We start from the raw sequence: 20062 nt of genomic DNA, 5'->3' as shown, positions 1-20062 counted from the left end.
TGACAGCTAGATAGAAAAAACAAAGTTTTCTTTTTTTCTCTTTGCTTTTCCACTGTTGCTCACACTTGAAGTAACAATGCATGCCAGTGTGAGTTCTCAGCCTTTGCCAAGAGCGAGGAGCTTAAAACAGTGAAGAGTCATGTGCTGAAACTCAATGAGTGGCCTGTCTGGCCACGCAATCCCATGCCTTTCATGGCTATAGAATGAGAACAGCGTTTCATTAGGTACTGCTCTCAATTTCAGGGTCTGTGGAGTCTCCAAGGAAGCCATGTTGACTTTTAAAAATATGTCTTTCCCAGCGTGTGTTGCAAGAAAAGAAAGGAAGTCTGAGCCGTGGTCCTGTGATTATTACCCACGAAGTCTCCTTTGTGTTCTAGGTTGGGAATGGAGCATGACGGGCAAGGGAACAGGTGTGGGGATGAGACCGCCATGGGGAGCGTCATGGCGCCCCTGGTACAAGCCGCCTTCCATCGCTACCACTGGTCCAGATGCAGTGGTCAGGAACTGAAGAGATACATCCAGTATGTGCCTCGCTGCATGTCATGCCCTGCTGCATAGGCTACACACATGACATCAGAGGTGTTGACCCAAAAGATTCTATAACGTCATACGATGGTAGAAGCCATGAGCCTTGAACTCAAGCGTAGTTCTAGCTGGGATGGGGTTTCCCTGGGGTAGACGCCTTGTGACTGATGGTCAGACTTGAGCTAAGGATGGAGACAGGGTGCTTGCATGGTTCCTGCTTTTAACCCTGTCTATACCCTGAAGTCCTGCTATGCCGGTGTTAGGGCCTGCCCTGCCACAGTTCATATGGGTTCACGTAGTGACACCACAGCATTCCTGTATCCCGGAGTTGTGCTTGATTAACTCTCCTAGTATTAGTAAAGATGAAAGACGAATTAAATAAAACCAAAAACCTTAACACCATGTTTCTGGGAACCTGCCCTGTGACCTGACAAAACCCCAGAGTATTGGAGCTAAGAGTCTTGTTCCCTTTAAGACCTGATTTCAATGATGAGAATTTAAATGTACTTAATGTTCTCCTCCCTGCAGTTCCTATGACTGTCTCCTTGACGACCCCTTTGAACACGATTGGCCCAAACTCCCAGAACTTCCTGGAATCAATTATTCCATGGATGAGCAATGCCGTTTTGATTTTGGTGTTGGCTACAAAATGTGTACTGCGGTATGTGATGTGCTGTCAAGTTACATGTCTTACCTGAACATCTATTTGTGCAGCTCCGTTCAGGTGGGCTCTGCACACTCACTGGTACAAGTATGAAAATATTTATAGTTATCTTGTATTTGCTCAGATGACTGAGCTAAACTAGATGCCTTAGGCATATAGCCTTAACTAATCCTCATGAGAGACAAGAGGTGAGATAAGGAGATCATAGGCTTTCATTATTTTAATTCTTTTAGTTTTTGAGATTACAATATAATTACATCATTGCCTCCTCCCCTTTTCACCCTTCAAAGCCTCTCAAATACCTCTCCTTACTTTTTCAAGTTCATAGCTTTTTAAATTAAAAGCTATCATTACAGATATATACACGTGTGTGTGTGTGTGTGTGTGTGTGTATGTGTGTGTGTGTGTGTGTGTGTGTGTATACATATATACACAGAGCAGATACACACAGACAGTGCAGAAGTAGGGGCAGAAGGATTGTAAGGCTTTTACTTCTAGGGTGAAAAAGCCAAGATTGCAGAGGTTCGGAACCCACTCATGCCATCTCTTCACAGCTGGCAAATAGGGAGCTAGAGGGGCCAACAGAGGTGCTCCAGCTCAGAGTGTTGTGTCCGACTCCTCCTCTGGTGTTTCTTCCCTTCAGAGATGACATTGAGCTTTTTCTATGGCCATATCTCTGTGGCTATAGAAAATGATTATCCTGATATATCAACTCAAATGGAAGACTGTGAAGTATGTGTGTGGTGGTGCACGCCTATAATCACAGCACTTAGGAGGCTGAGGCAGGAGGATCATGAGTTTGAAGCCAGATTCAGCTACTTAGTGTAGGCAGGTCCAGCCTGGGCTCTGAAATGAATCTCTGCTTTGGGTGGTTTTAGTTTGTTTTTACTTTCCAGTAGTTAGACACTATGATATGAATGTCAGAGTAGGTCAGGTCTGACACTCAATCCATGAACTTGAGTATCATATGTGACATCTCTGACTTAGTTTCCTTGTGTCTGAAGTGTGGATAATGATAGTATTTACCACTTACAGTTTACGTGGGGATGAAATGTGATATCATCAATGTACTTAGCACAGTGCAGGCCTATTACACCTGTCACTGATGCTTCAGCACTCCAAGGCAGTGTTTATTTCTTGACATGTTACCACTTTGGCAATCAACTTGAAATGGCATTACCCCCCCCCAAAAAAAAAAAAAAACATGACATGAAGAAGGTGTGTATAAAGTATGGTTGACAAGTGTCCCACTCTCTGAAAGTTCTGATGGCTTGCTTCTTTTTCTTCCAGTTCCGAACTTTTGACCCGTGCAAACAGCTGTGGTGCAGCCATCCCGATAACCCATATTTCTGTAAGACTAAGAAGGGGCCCCCTCTCGACGGGACTGAATGCGCTCCTGGGAAGGTGAGTGTGTCTGCTTGTGATTAGGCTTCATTGCGTGCTGTGCAGGAACCTTTCCAAGTCTAGCAAATGATGCTCACTGCTGGGCTGTTTGTCTCATGGAGAACAGTGCCTGTGATTTCCTTCTAGTAAGGCTCTAAGACAGGATACTACCTCCCGTGGATGCTACCACAAATTGCCACAAAGTTGATGGTTCAAAACACTAGAAGTTTGTTCTGTCATAGCTGTGGAGGGCATGAGTCAGTTATACTGAGGTGAAGTTTCATGTAGACCGGGCTGTGCTCCCTCCAAGGAGTGGAGTGGCAATGATTTCCTCCCCTCTCCCAGCTTCTGGCTACCCTCCTCCCTCATCATGGCCACACTCCTCTGAACTCTAACACAGTGGGTGTCTGTATTCCCTTTGCCCCTTTCTTGCAAGGATTGAGTCTTTTTGTGATGTTTTGAGCCTACATGGATACCTCAGGATCATTTCCTAAACTTGAAATCCTTAACTTAATCATGTTTGCAAAGAATCGCTTACTAAATAAGGCCACCTTCACAGGCCCAGACATTAGGAGCTTTGCACACTGGGAGGACCAGACCATTTGGCTAACTGTGGCCAAGAGGAAAGGCAGTAGGGACAGCAGATCTCTGGCCCCTGCTAGTGGTGTCTGATTTACTTGCTGGCATGGCATCCCTTGTGAAAGTTGCCCAGAAATAAAGACATGAATTTATACAGAAGATTTGGCCTCACTCCTGGGGGAAAGATGCCCAAAGGTTTTAAATCTCAGATTGTGTAGTTGGGACTGAATGCTTCGAAACTGGCTGGATGCCAAGGTGTGCTTCTCTTAAGGGCAGAGAGCCCAAAACAAAGGCATGCTAAGAACGCAAGTTGAGGAGCCTTGACTAGTCTAGAAATAATATATTGGAGATAGGACCAAATGCTGACAGAAAAGATTAATGCAACTTTTACCTTTTTAAAAGGTTGATTTCAAACATACATGAACTGTTCTTATATGAAATATGCATACTAATTAAAACCTGTCATTACAAGCACTTACATTTTGTCTGACACCATGACAACTACCCTTTACACAGTGTTTTGCTTTTGGAAGATTTAGTAAGTTTTCAACTAAAATTAAGAGCAATAATGAGTAGAATTAATTTGGTTTATTAAAAAGTTATGGTACAGTAGATTTTAACATCCAACTTCCCTACATATAATTGTATCATATTATACTTAAATGTATAAAGTTTTTTTAAACTTTTTGTCTACAGTCTATAAAAAAGGAATTGAAATTTTTGGAAAGAAAATAATATATTCCTTTTGCATACCTACATGCTAAGTGCTGGGCAGTGTTATCATAGAATCTCTGTGGCATCATGGCTGTATTAACCACACTTAGTTCTTGGACACACGCTGGCCCCTAAACAATTCATGAAATTTTATATATCTTGATTTCGCTTATCTAAAAGGTAAAAACTCATCAGAAAAACTTATTTCTCAGACTCATAAATTAACATTTTATATAGTTTTACATAACTTTAGTTAACTATTTTTTAAGTTGAGACACATTTGCATGCCATTGTTTTAAAAGGGGGCATGGTAGCATCCAAAAACTCTAGGGTGACCCAAGCAGTGAGAAGTGAAGCAGAGGGAGAATGGGGTCTGCTGGGCAGTCACTTGTGTCATTTCAAAACTTACCTGAGTAAACGTTATTTTCCCTTAAAAAAAAGATTTGTTTTTATTAATGTATGTGTATGACATGTATGTACATGTGAGTAGATGCCCAATGTCCGCATGGTACCCACAGAGGCCAGAAGAGGGTATCTGATCTCCTGGACTTGGAGTTATAGATGGTTGAGAGCTATCCAATGTGGATGCTCGAACATGACTCAGACCCTCTGCAAGAGAGCAGTGAGTGCTATTAACCAGGGAGCCATTGCTCCAGCCCCAAATCTATCACTTTTTTTTGTTGTTGTTGTTTTGTTTTTCAAGACAGGGTTTCTCTGTGTAGTTTTGGTGCCTGTCCTGGATGTAGACTAGGCTAGTCTTGAACTCACAGAGATCAGCCTGGCTCTGCCTCCCCAGAGCTGGGATTAAAAGTATGCGCCACCCAGCTGCCTATCCCTTTAATTTTATTCTAAAAATTATAAATATAAGTTATCCTTTTGATAGGATACCTTTGTGCAGCAAATGCCTATGGCTACTTTAAATCAGTATTTAACTGGAGAGAGAATAAAAAGTTGAAGACCTTCAAATACGTGCTTCTTGAACAATACCTTCAATGACTTTCATAATTATCTTTTTTTTTTTCCATTTTCCCAAGTGGTGCTATAAAGGGCATTGCATGTGGAAGAATGCTAATCAACAAAAACAAGATGGCAACTGGGGGTCATGGACCAAATTTGGTTCCTGTTCCAGGACATGTGGCACTGGAGTTCGATTTAGAACACGCCAGTGCAATAATCCCACGTGAGTATTACCCTGAACTTCCTGTTGCTTTCTGATAGAGAAGAAAGTGATTCTGTGTTCTGCTATGAGTGTTTTTCCTTCTTTCATCCTGCTTACAAAACAGAGGATATGAAAAAGTATTGCTCACCATTCATAAGACAGTCTCTTTTGGATTAATGTTGCCAAAGTGAAGAGTAGTCAGTGATGTAGAAGAGACATTCAAATGAAGGGGAGAGATGTTTTGGAGAACTTAATGTTTGGAACTATTAGGGAGTTGAGCAGAGAGAGGAGAGACTCTGTGTCCTGTAAGTTGTGAAGCGTACATAAAGAAGCAACAGTCACTGAGTAAAAGGAATACAGACAACTTCAACTAAATTCCAAAAGGTAGGTTCAGCTGCTTTCATGTAGTCAAACAGAAAGATGGTGGCCAACCAGCAGGGACTCTGAGAAGAAAAGACATCCATTCATTCAATCAGACAAAATTCATATGAGCCAAGAAAAAGTAATGGAATTATTCAACTTTGACAGGCTAACTTGTTCAGCTGGGGTTTAACCTGTGAGCAGCCTTTTCTCTGTTTTGGTAGAAGGATAGCTCTGAGTGTGACTTTTACAAAGACTACTGATGGCTACCCACTGCCTTCACAAGAGGAGAGGATGCCAGTGTTAGAAGTAACAGTACACTCAAAAGCGTGACAGTAGGAGTTACAGGTTCACCACAAGCCATGGACTATTCTGAGAGCTTTAAATATGCCACCCCATTGAATCCTTACCACTTCCTTGTTTGGAAAACCATTCCATTTTGCATTTGACAAGGAGGAAGCAGAGACACGGGACTATATGCTCAGCATTTCTTTGAATTGCACCTGCATGTTTTATACAAGGTAGAAAATACTTTCTTGAGTTACGTGCATGCTTTCCATCTGAATATACTTCTGTCATGAGTGAAACATGCCATTTGAAAACTGCGTTAGGTTGTGTTTGGGGGTCTTTACCCCTTGGCAGAGAGAGAAGGGTGCATTCAGAGAGACTCTAGATGTTGGGAGTACGGCATCATTCAGCCTGTGCTGGCAGCTCAGACGTGCTGGCTGTTGGCCAGCAGCACTGCATCTGTGAGCCTGAGCTGCTGGGCTACAGCCAGACAGCCTTTGAAATGTCTTTTCCCTAGGCCCATCAATGGTGGTCAGGATTGCCCTGGTGTTAATTTTGAGTACCAGCTTTGTAATACAGAAGAATGCCAAAAGCACTTTGAGGACTTCAGGGCCCAGCAGTGCCAACAGCGTAATTCCCACTTTGAATACCAGAATACCAAACACCACTGGCTGCCGCATGAACATCCTGACTGTGAGTAGATATTGTTCTTTTTCCTGCTGCGTGGATGGTCACTTAGCATTGAAGCTTTGCTGACACCAGGCCCTTGCATGCTTGAGTCCAGTGTGGCAACATACGAAGAGGGGTACTTTCAGAAGCAAGTCATTCCAGGTCCCCAAGAGTCAGGCTAAAGAATGCCTTTCTCCTGAGAGGTGGGGATTGTGACAGACATGGTATCTGGCAAACAGCCCTGTCACCACCACCATGGGAAATGACAGTGAATCACCTCATTCAACTGAAATCCTCAACTAAGAAATAACCACAGCAGGGGGAAAAATCATCCATTTACAGCTAAGTCAAGATGAAAACAAAACAAAGAAACCCCAAAACCAAGACGGCCATTTATTAAAACAAAGACTATGTAGCCTTTTCTAAACTTGTTATTAAAAATACTCTTGGAAATTTTCATCTAATGTTTGACTTCTTCCCATTAAATTCTTGGTCAGATAGGCTCAAACTGAAATCTCGTATCATATGTTAAACTGATCAATGTGTGTATACCACTGAATTCTATTGAGTGCTGTTCTAAAGGAAATGTAAGCATGGATAGGTCAAAGTTGAACACTTTAGAATAAATGCATTCTTTTCTAATTTACCTTAGGAAGTGACTCACTCGGATTATCAATTAAGTAGATCCTACAAAGGTACACATATTGGCTGGGTGATAGGGGGAGAGCAAAGACCAAAGTGGTCAGTGTTCAAAATGTTACTGAAGTAAAATTGGCTTTGATTTAAAGCTTACTAAAAAGCTAATGTAGGTGACACCAAGGTTTGCCACCATAACCTGCCTGGGATAGTCTCAGTCTACACCTGACTGATGTTCCTCTATTAATAGAACCCCTTATTATCTCAACAATGGCCCAGTTTAGATGACATAAAATAATTCATCATCCACATTAAAACAAATATGCATGGTGGCATATTCGCACTTCTCATCTACTCCTTATTTTATTAATACAGTTTTTCATTTGCTCTTCAGGCAGCCATATTGAAATGTTTTATCTTAAACCTTGCTGTTCAAATATCCTTTTGTATGAAAATAACTAATATAAGCTTGCCTTTTATTGCAGCCAAGAAAAGATGCCACCTTTACTGCCAGTCCAAAGAGACTGGGGATGTTGCCTACATGAAGCAGCTGGTACACGATGGAACTCGATGCTCCTACAAAGATCCATACAGCATATGTGTGCGAGGAGAATGTGTGGTGAGTTCAGACTGCTGCCTCCATAGCATCCCACAGTCCTCTGCAGTCTACCTTTACTGTCGCTCATAGGCATGTTTGAGATTAGCATATATGGATGAAGCTTCTAGGTCAGCACCAGCTTGATTTTGAGGTATTCTGTGATTCATGTATGTGATGTCTTCAGCAATAAGGTCTTCCCATCAAGTTCTGAAGGGTAACCAAGAGAAATGGCAACAACCTACAATGTTTGGAGAGGTCTATAATGACTCCTCAAAAAGAGGCAGTCCATATCGGAAACTGGGCTTTTTATTTGTTAGTCTGTGATGTCCAAGAGAGGCATTGATCCCCATTATAAAATAACTCCATGATATATGTATGTGTATTACATTTTAGCTTTGAATACTATTTTGAATAAAAGTCTAATTCTAAGTTTGTTTAAATGATTAATACAGACATTTTCCAAATGATTCAAAACTTAAATACTGAATTTTATGTGAGAGCCAAAGTTGTAGGGAACAAAATAATTTCTTGTCTCATTTAGTCATTTTCTAATGCACTTTATTTTTTGTTCATATTCAACTGTTACTGTGGAATTATTCATTTTAACTGGACCACTGTTCCTAACATCATCTGTTTCCTTTTCACTTAGCAAAACTGAAGTATGCTATTGTGTTACTCTAACAGAATACCATACAGTGGGTAATTTATAGAACCAAAGAAAGCAAAGCTCATGCTAAATTAATTTAGGTGTTTTGGTCTATGGTTCTGGAGCTGGAAAGCCCAAGGTGTGATGATGGTATCCATTTGGCATCTTCCCGTTGAGTCATCCCTGCTAGAAGTTAGAAGGGGAAGAGAGACTAGGAAGTTAGCAGAGGAAGGAGTGGTCACTTTTATGACACCTCCGTTCTCTTGATAACTATCCCATTCTAAGACATGAAAAATTCTTTCATGAAAGCAAAGGCCTCATGATGACCTAATCAGGGCAGCTTTTTGTTTATTTCATCTCATTGTTTTGAACTAGCATCTCACTCTAGAGTCCAGGCTGGTTCCAAACTTGCTGTGATCCTCCTGCTTCAGCCCTCCCAGTCCTGAGAGGAGACAGATGGAAGCCCGCCCCTGGCTTCCCTACATTTTAGTAGGCCCTGTGTCTCAACACTTTTGAATTGGTGATTAAGTTTCCAACATGACCTGCTTGAGAACAGATATAAATGATGGAATGTTACTCTCATCATTTTTAACCCCTGCAGGATTTAGTACTAAATGTATGTCTGTTCCCCTACCCATTTTCATATCCAACTTGTAAGCACAATGGTTATTTACTTGAGGGTCTTCTCCAGGCTGGAGAGCCTTCTGTAGTTACCCATTGACTGGAAAAACGTAAACCCAGCCTATCTTCAGGGCCTTGCACAGCTTGTTCCATGTGGAGCTGCCACAGTCCTTCCTAGCATGTAATACCCACCTTCTGCCAGCTTTCACCTACATGTAAATCTTGATCTCTAAATCACCATCAACGTAAAATTTTGTAACTGTTTGAACACTTTCCAATTCTAAAATGCCTTCTCATTCTATCCCTTCAAGCCCCTGTGAGAGTCTCTGGTACTTTGGGGAACTTTATTTTGCATCCCAACTTACTTTTCAGAGATAACACTATTTTTGCCGCTCACTACATTACTGTGTGCTTTTATGAATATGAGAGCACTGTGCTATTGATTTGTAGATTTTTCTCCTCAGAATCAACTTACTTCTTTGCTTATAAATCTTGCCTGATGGATAGGACAATAATGTTGGGAAAATAATCCTGGGAAAATATTTCATTAGAACAAAGGCATTTATCATTTATTGCCTAGACTATGATTCATTTTGTTATTTGACATCACACTAGTACTTCAAAAACCTGGGGCTTGAGAAATCATGACTAGAGTGAAAGTCTGGCACAAGCTTGTTGGCTGTATGCCATCACTAAACAAGGGGTGCATCATCATGTGGGATGTTGTTTGCTGCTTGGCACATTAAAGTTAGCCATGTTTAACATCTTCTCTCCCCAGAAAGTGGGCTGCGACAAAGAAATTGGTTCCAACAAGGTTGAGGATAAGTGTGGGGTCTGTGGAGGGGACAATTCCCACTGTCGAACTGTGAAGGGGACATTTACCAGAACACCCAGGAAACTTGGTAAGATGAGTGTTCTCGTGGACTAATACCTTTTTATGTGATTTGTCATCTTGAAACATCTTTTAGAATTTCAGGATTTTTTTCAATAGTATCACAGAAATTAACAGATAGTTTTAAAAAAATTAGTTCAAATAAAAAAGACTATGAATTCATACTTCACAGCCTTCCTGAAGAAAATAGCTACTAAATTGAGATAAGGGATACTGTATTGATTTTGATGCTTAGGGGAAAAAAAACCTATGCTATGTTATTTTGAATTTAATCAAATGGACTAAAGGTTAATTTTGAATATATGTGGCACATAATTTATTGTCTGGAAATGTAAACTGTTATAAAACTTAAAATGATATAACATTGTTAAAGAGTTATATTTAAAGAGTGAGCAATTTTATCTTCGTATGCTTATTATGGAGCTAGCATCCTTATATAGTGTAACCTTTAACAGCTTTTTTAAACAAATGAATTGTATGAAAAATGTGAAGAAAAAATGAGACAACAAAAAATTAATCTGAGGTATAAATGCTCATATACATGACGTATTGTGCTCATTATACTATTTAACCTGAGTTAAACATATATCAAAGCTCCAAAATATGGAAGGGAAAGCTATCCTCATGCAATAGGTAGTATATATGAACATTTATAGTTTCATAATTTATATAAGGATTTCTATGCAATACATACAAACATTTATACAGCATAACAAATATCCACATATTTGATGAGGGTTTATTGGAAAACTATTTCAGGAAATTTAGCAGCTAATGGTAAACGTGACATGAAGTTGTCATGAAGATCCTCCTAAACCTCCTCTGGCACTATCAGAATAATGTCTGATGGGATGCGAGAAGGCACAGAGAAATTTGGTTTGGGGCTGGAAGTTGCCTCCCAGGTTAATAGCACTGGCTGCTCTTCCAGAGGCTCTGGGTTCTGTTCCCAGCACCCACATGGTGGCTCACAACCATCTGTAGCTCCAGCCCCCTCTTCTCACCTCTACAGGCACACAAGTGGTGCACAGACATACATGGAGGCAACACACTCATACACATAAAATGATAAAATAAATCCTCAAAAAAGAATTTGGTTTACTTTAATTGATTATAACTTATAGAAGAACACATATTGTTATATTGGTTTTCATCCAAATGAAGTAATCCTTATTGTCCATTTTAATTTCAATTTTTATTTATTTATTTATTTGTTTTTTTTTTTTCGAGACAGGGTTTCTCTGTGTAGTTTTGGTACCTGTCCTGGATCTCGCTGTAGACCAGGCTGGCCTCGAACTCACAGAGATCCACCTGCCTCTGCCTCACGAGTGCTGGGATTAAAGGCATGCACCATCACCGCCCAGCCATTTTTATACAAATTATGCCCTGGCTACCTGACTCTGGTGAATTCTACTGTCAGATTTGCTTTGTGATGTGCCATTTTTAACTGTGGTCCCTGATCCTTAATGTCTTTGCTATTCCTTTAGGATGAATTATCAGGGTTTCTACTTTGAGATTTGAGAGCAAATAATGCCACTTCTGGCTGGCTGTTTGCATTGTTTTAACAGAGCAAACAGAACTGAAGTACAAATGTTACACTTTTGTTACAATCAAATATAATTTTCTCTGCATTGCTATGAGAGGCTGGAATGTTCTTGCTTTACTGAAGTTACATTTATTTTTCTATTTGGGGGTGTAGAATAATTGGTTTTATTTTCAGGATGAATTAATGTAAGGAAACCTCTTCTTTCTGCATTTTGTGTACTATAAAGATATGGTACTGTTTTCAGACCATCTCAAAAAATATGCTAAACAAGAATCAAAGTCAAAAGAACATGGGAAGTGTCCCTTCAGTCACTCAGATTCAGGGTGGTCAAAGACAATCTAGCCTCCATTTCTCTTCGTGAATGTCCTCATAGTCATGCAATAGACTAATTAACCTTTTCCAACAGGCAAACATTTAAGCAAGAGATGCCATAAGGAACTCAAGTTTCTGGAAAATGAAATCTGCAAGTATTCAACTTCCAATCTCCTCCATCATTTTGCATTCATGCCCAGTCTTACTTTCATTGACTATTAACAGTCTATCAGCATTTGCTAACTGCAGTAAACGCATTTTGACTTGAAAAATTTAAAGTTTCAGAACATGTTTTATATCTTACCCAATAAAATCTGTATGGCTTATGGGGTAGTCAATGAAACAGCAAGACTTTGGTAAACACGAAACCTCCACTAATTAATGACATTCTATTTAAGGGAAGACGAGAGGCGCATTCATTTTACCCAAAGGAGCTCGTAATATTTCTCTTGCTGAAACAAGAGAAACTAAAAATGTACTGGGTAAGTTGTAGCACGCTGCAGAAAGATGGGCATCCATAAGTGACCTCACACTGATGTGCATTCCTGGGCATCTTAAGCATGTCGCTTTTAGCTGTTTCTTACTCAGGCAAACACTACAGCTCCTGTGTTGAACTGTACCTTAGGGTATGGTGCTGAAAACTCTGATCCTAAATGACAACTACATTTACTTAGGACCCTAATAAACATTATATAAGAGTTGGGTAAGTCCATCTATTATAAATAAATATTAATTATACATATACAAATAACAATTTTTTCGGATTCTGTCAGTAACTATATATTTCTATCTAGATTTCTTTTGGCATAAATCCTGGATTATGTAAACTAGATGCTCCATAATATACTTAAAGTTTAAGTTGCATAATTTCCTACATTTGTTTTTATTTGAGACAGAGTCTTCCTATATAACTGATTTCAAACTCAATATCCTCTTGCCTTACCTTCACAAATGCTGAGTTCTAGGCAGGCATCACTTTACCTGGATCTGACTCATTCATTCACCAGCCATGAGATATAACACATCTGGCTCTCAATTTGTTCTATTGTTGATTCATAGTCATGGACAAAGTTGTAAGTGATCCTTGATATAATTTTAGGGCTTATGGTAATGTTAAGATTTTTCCTATAAGAATGTAAACTTCTAATCAATTTAAGGCTATTAATTTATTTTTTTAGTTAATTAAGGCTATCAATTTATAATTCCTGGCTTAGAAAACTGAAGCTAGAGCATTTGTAAAAGCAGTACATGAAAGATAAAAACTGAATGCAAGGTGTGTGTTAAGTGTTTTTTTAAGTGGGATTCTAAATATTAAAGCATTTCAATATAAGGAAGCTTAGCCATTTATAGTGCCATAGGCTTTTATAACAATATGTAGGCAGAAGGAATATCTCATGTTCACCACCTAACAACTTCTATTAAAACTACCACTTAAAGGAGTAGGTATAAAAACTAGAATAATACAGAGCGACTCAGGAAAGCATGACTGTTTGCCTGAATTGTTGATGCGACTCATAGGTCAACACTGCCTATGAGTTTTCCTCCTCCTCGGTGGAATTTTTCTCCCTTGTTTAACCTGTCTCAAGGCTGTAGAGTTCATTTCTGAGATGCACCTTTCAGTTTATGGATGCCCTCTTCTGCGTGCAGGAGCCGTAGGGATGCAGTGCTGGACTAACCATAGTGTTACCTTTGTTCTCTCTGCTTCCTCCAATATTCACCACACATGCAAAAGGGTACCTTAAGATGTTTGATATTCCCCCTGGGGCTAGACATGTGCTAATCCAAGAAGACGAGGCTTCTCCTCATGTTCTTGGTAAGTGTTTCTGTCTGTCAGCGCTGCTTTTCCATGCACATAAACACGAAATGTCAAAGACACTCCACAGGGGAATATGTATGTGTATATGTATGTATGTGTAGTATACATACTATACACACAAGAATGAGGATTATACATAAATCCATTAATTAGATACTATGTGAAGTTTAATAATTTCTCCCAACTAGCCTCACATTAAAACAAATATTTAAAACTGAAAGTTCAATTTTTGGTAGAAAAGGAATTAGTTCATAACTCCTGAGAAAATTTTACAAGTTTATATTTATTAATCATATTTTGCTCTGAGTTAGGAGATGATAAAAATATGACATACCATTCAAGGAAGGCAATAGAAAAATTTATGATTTTTTTAAAAATTTCTTTTCTTTATATTTTATGTATGAGTGCTCTGCATGTACAACTTCATGCCACAAGAGGGCACCAGATCTCATTGCAGATGGTTGAGAGCCATCATGTGGGTGCTGGGAATTGAACTCAGGGCCTCTGGAAGAGCAGCCAGTGCTCTTAACTGCTGAGCTATCTCTCCAACCCCAAACTTCCCATCTTTATGTTAGAAATGGCTGATGAATAGTTTTATATATTTTGAATAATTTTTTTTGTAGATTTCAAATTCTTTGTAAATCTGCCACAGGAGAATTTTGCTATTCCAGTGTTACTTTTTCCTAATACCTGGAAGCTGTATTCCCATGAGAGAAGTACTGTACATTATAGTAACAACAGATCTATAATGAATTAAGAACTCTTAATTCATTATATATATATATATAATGAATTAAGAACTCTTAATTCATTATATATATATATATATATATATAATCAGTTGCTGGGTAGTCTGGGGATTTTACTGTCATCAGGAAAGTTATTGGCCTGGAAATCATTTTGGCTCTTTAGGGTGGTTATCAATGTCTTACCAATATTTAAAGAGATAGTTTGATATCCATTATATCCAAAGGGTCCCAGCTTCCAAGGAAATGTATAGGATAAGTGAGTTAGAATCTGCTAATCTCTTTGACAATGTTTCCAAATGGGAATATTTGCAAACATTATTTTTTTTAACCATTTGTATCCATTTAACTGGGTTAGGAATGCTTCTCAAAGGTTTAGCCTAATGGAAGGAATGGGGGAACCATTAGAACTAACATTCGTTTTGACTGCTTGATACTAATAAGGCAGAGACATCAATGGTTTTTATTAATAAAATGGGGGAATGTGCTATGGCTCATCAGCACTGACATATGATAAATGTGTGCCTATCACTCATTTCCCTTCATTTAGCTATTAAGAACCAAGCCACAGGTCACTACATTTTAAATGGGAAAGGGGAGGAAGCCAAGTCACGGACCTTCATAGATCTTGGTGTCGAGTGGGATTACAACATTGAAGATGACATTGAAACTCTCCACACGGATGGGCCCCTTCATGACCCTGTTATTGTTCTGGTATGTGCCGTGCAACATGTATGTAGTTGGTTTTGTTTATAATTTTATAATTTAACTTACCTGAAAACATGCTTAGTTAAAATATACAGCTGAATATTTCCTTGCAATTCTATTTATGTCTCCTTGTTCTGTGTGCAACATTCTCATAGTTTAGTAAGTATATTTTACTTGACTAATTTATATTTAGTCACAAACTTACTATTTTCGATGTCCCCTTTTATCCACGATTATTTACCTTCTGTATGCAGAACTTCCTTTGGCAGTTTTTGTGGTATGAGCATATTGTTAATGAATTTTCTCAGCAGCTTTCAAGTTTTCCAAAATGCCAATATTTCCCCCTCATTCTTGAAAGATACCTGTAGGAAGTGTTAAATTAGGGTATTACCAGTTTTGTAGTTTTGATTTAGAGATGTCTTTATACTTACTTACTGTATAAGCATGTTATTTACAATATACTTACTCACTGTATAAGCATATTATTTACAATACACAATGAATCTATAATACATCAAGAAATCTATATCAGCAGTTTTTTTTTCAAACCATAAACGCAGGTGATGTGGACTTTTTTTTTTTTTTTGCCAGAATTCTATCAGGAAAGCCACTGCATGAAAGTCTATTAATTATTTAGTTAACTATCAGTGTTTGGACAATGTTGAAGAGATATACCAAAAAGAAGTCATTATGTTATATGCTATACTAACAGATTATGTTAATTATTAGAGAAGTAATTGTTGCTTTTAGGGAATTGAGGGATTATCACTGAGAAAGATCTGGCCACCTGCAGCAGGAGACATGAGCTTATTTGATGGATGTTTGTAGTGTGATGACAGCCCCCAAGGAGGAGTCTGCCTGCCTAGGAGACTCAACTCAGCAGCCCCTGGGAGTCTGCTCTGAGAACTCTCCTGGGAAGCAGCAAAGGGTTCCTTAAAGCCATGGTCATGTGCAGACGTAGCCGATAAGGCGGTGCTGTTTCATAATATACATGTATATGGTACAGGCAGCTTCTATGTGATACTGAACAGAACTGAAAGGGCTTAATAAAGCACACAAAATTATAGAAAGATAAGATGGAAACAAATGAGCAATAATATTCAAACTTTGTAAAGAGATAATTATCGTCCAGAACTTTTGAAAGTTGTGTCTGAGCCATACTTTTAAAACAATTAGAAATGTGAAAACTGTCCAAAGTGTCAGAGCTCCAAAGGAAGGTTTTGAAGCGCTCAGGTCACAGCCTCCTCTGGCAAAGTGTGCAAGTAAGGGGTTAATAAACAGCAGGTGTGTTTTTGTCACTGGCAGAACCTTTGTCTACTAGACTCCATTAATCATCATTTTCTCATTTCTATGAGAACTCTGAATATGGTGTGCCTGTTTTATGTAGCTATTTTTTAAGGATTTTATATTACTGTTTTAATTAATGTGAGAACTCTAGGTTTCATTGTGATTTTAGATGTCACTCTGCTTTGCTCATATTTACCCCTGCCTTACCCACCTTTGCTTCTTCCTACAGCTGGTCCCTTTGTACTCTAGTCTGATTTCTGTTTTCATGTCACAGATAGGCACCTACCTGATTTGAGATTAAACTCGCAATGTCTGACTGACTTTCCCCACCAAGTACACAACTGCCTTGGTCTCCTTCCCTCCGGAAGCCTTTATTCTATCATATCCCCCCTCTACTTTCATATCATTCATACATATAGTAATTTTCCTACATGTGAGAAATGAGACCCTTGCGTGCAATGCTTGTCTTTCTGAGTCTGGCTTATTTCCCTTAGCATGCTCACCACTTCTATGCATTTTGCTGTAAAGGTCATATGTTCATTCTTAGTGGCTTGGCTAAAACCCTAGTTTCATATGTACCACAGTTCCTTTATGTGGTCATCTGTGGATGGACATCTAAGTTGGTTTCATAGTATGACTAATGCTGCAATAAACATGGTGGGTACTTCTGTGGTCTGTTTAGATTCCTTCAAGTATATACACAAGTGTGGTATAGCTGGGTCATATAGTAGCTCAGCATCCATAGTGGCTGCTCTAGTTTACATGGTGACCAGTGGCATAGAAAGTTCCTCTTTTTCCATATCCCCACCAGTATTTGTTATCCCTTTTATCTTGATGATAGCCATTCTGAATGGAATAGGTGGACTCTCAATGTAGCCACCTCTTTTCATGACTGATTCCGGCAGCTATCTCCCATCCCTAGGCTGGAGCAGGTTGTCCAGGCTGCTTGACATGGGATTTCTCATGGTTACCATGCCCAGGGTACCTCAGTCTTAAACAATAGGTTCCCACTGAAGATGATTCCATGTGTTGGGAAATTACCTGCTTTCCACAAGTGACCTTTCACACTGGAGGAGTCCCTTTATCACCAGCATCCTCAGTGAGGACTGTGGGCTTGCTTCTTTATACCAGGACACTCTAGCTTTTGGATATACTTCTAACTCTCCTTCTTTGCCAGGGAGCCGTGGCTAGAGCTGTGTGCCTTTGTTCCTGTGTGGCGTGGACTTTGTCATTCTGACTCTGTTCCTTCACCCCAACACACAGAGGTCACTTTGAATTTGTCATTTCCCTGGGAAGTGAAGGATTTTTCTCTTTATGCTCATTGTTTAGCAGTTTTACCATGGTGGACTCAGTGAGCTTTGTATTGATCATACTTGGAGTTCACTAAGAATTTGACTCTCTTAACTAGTAAAATGTTTTATACTACATTTGAGTAAATTCCTCATTGTATCTTTAAGACCTCAACTCCATCTGTGTTCATGGGATTCCTTTCCAAATCACTTTAACCTTTTGACATATTTTAAAAATATAAATAATTTGCACTGGCCTGTTTTAAGTTTGACCTCCCAGTCTACCCTATATCCTAGCCAGGATTTTCTTCATGTCAACTGGTGTACTTTCTTTCCTAGCATTTCCATGTGGTGGTGTTTTGTGTTTCCTTCTATGTTTACCAGTATATCCAGCATGCCCTTTAAATTCTCAATCTCCAAGCTGTGTGCTTCTGCTGGAAGCTTCTGTCTCCCCCCCCCCCCCCCCGGGTCACAGTCACCTGCTTCACTTTACATAATACACCTGTATGAATGGTCCCTTGGCTTTGGTCCTGAGGCTGTTAAGTCTTGGACCGTTCGAAGCCTCTTGTTCTTCTTCATTAGGACCGATCTGTTTCTACTCGACCTCATTTTTACAACATGAAGTGTTACTGAGCCCTCTTCACTCTGCTGGAAAAATTCCCCCTGACTCCCAGCCCTAGCTGTGCTTGAGTCTCTTTGTCTTACTGTCTTGCAGTGGCTTCTTGAGGGCACATGGCATCTCCTGCTGACAATACCCAGACCAGGCGGCCTCTGGTCAAGACCCGAGAGCTGTGGGGCCACCCTTCCGTGCAGCTTTCTCTTCTTTGGGCCCTGCACATCCCAAGCTCTCTGACCTTGATATGATCAGCATAGCAATGCTTCAAGGCTTGGCTCATCCTCAACACCTAGGCAAAGGTCTAGATTCTGGCCCCATCGGGACCTAAGAACAGGGCATGTCCTTTTCTTTCAGAGAGCACTGTCATCGCCACGGTATCCATCACATTCCACCAGAAATGTTCTCTCACGTTTTGTGGAGGTTACAGTTCCATGTCGGGATGGAACTCGATTGCTCTCATGGCAGAATGCAGAAAGCATCTGCTTGGTGTGAAATGTGTTGTGGGATGCCTTCTTAAAAAGTTATACTAATCTAAATCAAATTTCTAAATTTATATTCTACCAAATCAAATTTTTCCGCTTGTTTTTTTGTTTTCTTCTTTATGGATATTGTCTTTGAGATGCCCTTTCAGGTCTGCTGTCCACTGTTAGTCCTAAATTTAAGGGTTCACTTTGTGTTTCACAGGACTTGTCAAGTACACATGATTAGAAATATTTCCCAATACCCAGCTTGTCTTTTCCTTCTCTCATCTTTACTAAAGTTGTACTCATAAGGGCTTTTTCTTGATGGATTAGTATCTAGGTATTATGGAAGAACATTTTGCTCAATGTAACATCAAAACATTTCTCTTATTTTCCAAAGGTTTTACATTTTCATTTAGGCTTATGAATCATTTGCAATCAATTTTGCATAAACTTAAGTTATTTTTGCACGTATTTGTCAGTATTAGCTATCTGTTACTACATGGCAAATTCAAACATAGTAAGTAGGTAAACAAAGGCATAGCCCTTAGGATCTGTGGATGGTAGATCTGGAAGCAGGTTACCTGACCACTCGTGGCACCGTGACTCCCATGAGGTAGCTGACAGCTGTGCCATCAGCACCTGAGGCTTGTCAAGTGGGGCTGCTCTCATTCTCTGGCCCGGTCTACTGCTGTTGAAAGGCCTCAGCCTATGATGCTAAGCTTCCTGTGCAGCGGCTGGCAGGCTTTTTTCCCCTCACCGCTTGAGCCACTGCAGAAGCTGATTAAACATTCATGGTACCTGACACAGAATTCCCCTAGAAGGAGCAGAGAAACTGAGCCAGTGCAACAAAGGCAGAAGTCACGAGCTTTTCAAACTCAGTCTTGGACATGTCGGGACTACAGCAATGACCAAAAGAGGAAAAATGTACTGATTTAGAAAGAGGGGAGAATGGCGCCCAAGCATATGATTAATGGACAAAGGGCAAGCCAATCCTAAATTGGGGAAACCTATACTTAAAATGGTCTTTTCCTCATCCAGTTAGTAGAGGGAATATTATGTGTAGTGACAAATGGAATATTTAAAAGTCTTTGGTGTTCTGAGGAAAATCAGCAGTCTCCAGAAAGGTACATAAATTCTACTGCATACACATATTCATTGATCAGTACTGTTTATGCTCACACACATATACATGATGCTACTGTTTTGAGGGAATATCCCAAAATAATAAAAGTTACTTTGGTTTTCTCTTGTTCTATAGACTTATGAATGGTTTTCACTTTCTGTATCTTTTTCTAAAATGTTTTTTTTTCCTGGTGGGAACATAGCTATTATAATAAAGCATTTGAACTTTAAAATAACGGAAGAGATGGTATAATTTAAGTAGCCTATAGAAAATAGCAGTTATTTTGATAATATCAACCTTTACCCCAGCATATTTTTATATTAATATATTCAAAGTTTTTCTTTAATATTGCACACTACCACTTGAGTTGAAGGAAAAAAAAAACATTCTAAGAACTACCTTAAACATTTTCCAGTTTTCAAAA

At 39.4% G+C, this 20062-nt stretch overlaps 1 protein-coding gene across 2 annotated transcripts in view; it reads left to right on the top strand.

The window, feature by feature from the left end:
* Adamts3 (ADAM metallopeptidase with thrombospondin type 1 motif 3) overlaps window positions 1-20062 on the top strand; it is a 220030-nt gene that overhangs the window by 189858 nt on the left and 10110 nt on the right. Inside the window, exons 9-17 of one of the 2 annotated variants that reach the window (XM_059275220.1) lie at window positions 378-521; window positions 1054-1186; window positions 2480-2593; window positions 4900-5045; window positions 6190-6365; window positions 7463-7596; window positions 9621-9744; window positions 13322-13402; window positions 14702-14865. In XM_059275220.1, coding sequence (XP_059131203.1) covers window positions 378-521; window positions 1054-1186; window positions 2480-2593; window positions 4900-5045; window positions 6190-6365; window positions 7463-7596; window positions 9621-9744; window positions 13322-13402; window positions 14702-14865 — 1216 coding nt within the window. Of the gene's footprint in view, window positions 1-377; window positions 522-1053; window positions 1187-2479; window positions 2594-4899; window positions 5046-6189; window positions 6366-7462; window positions 7597-9620; window positions 9745-11987; window positions 12072-13321; window positions 13403-14701; window positions 14866-20062 lie in introns of both variants that reach the window. The other variant, XM_059275221.1, reaches the window with a different exon arrangement.

The sequence above is a fragment of the Peromyscus eremicus genome, chromosome 10 (genome assembly GCF_949786415.1).
Source record: "Peromyscus eremicus chromosome 10, PerEre_H2_v1, whole genome shotgun sequence".
Classification (NCBI taxonomy): Eukaryota; Metazoa; Chordata; class Mammalia; order Rodentia; family Cricetidae; genus Peromyscus; species Peromyscus eremicus.
Note: the sequence above shows the minus strand (reverse complement) of the source record. Positions and strands in the feature narration are given on the sequence as shown.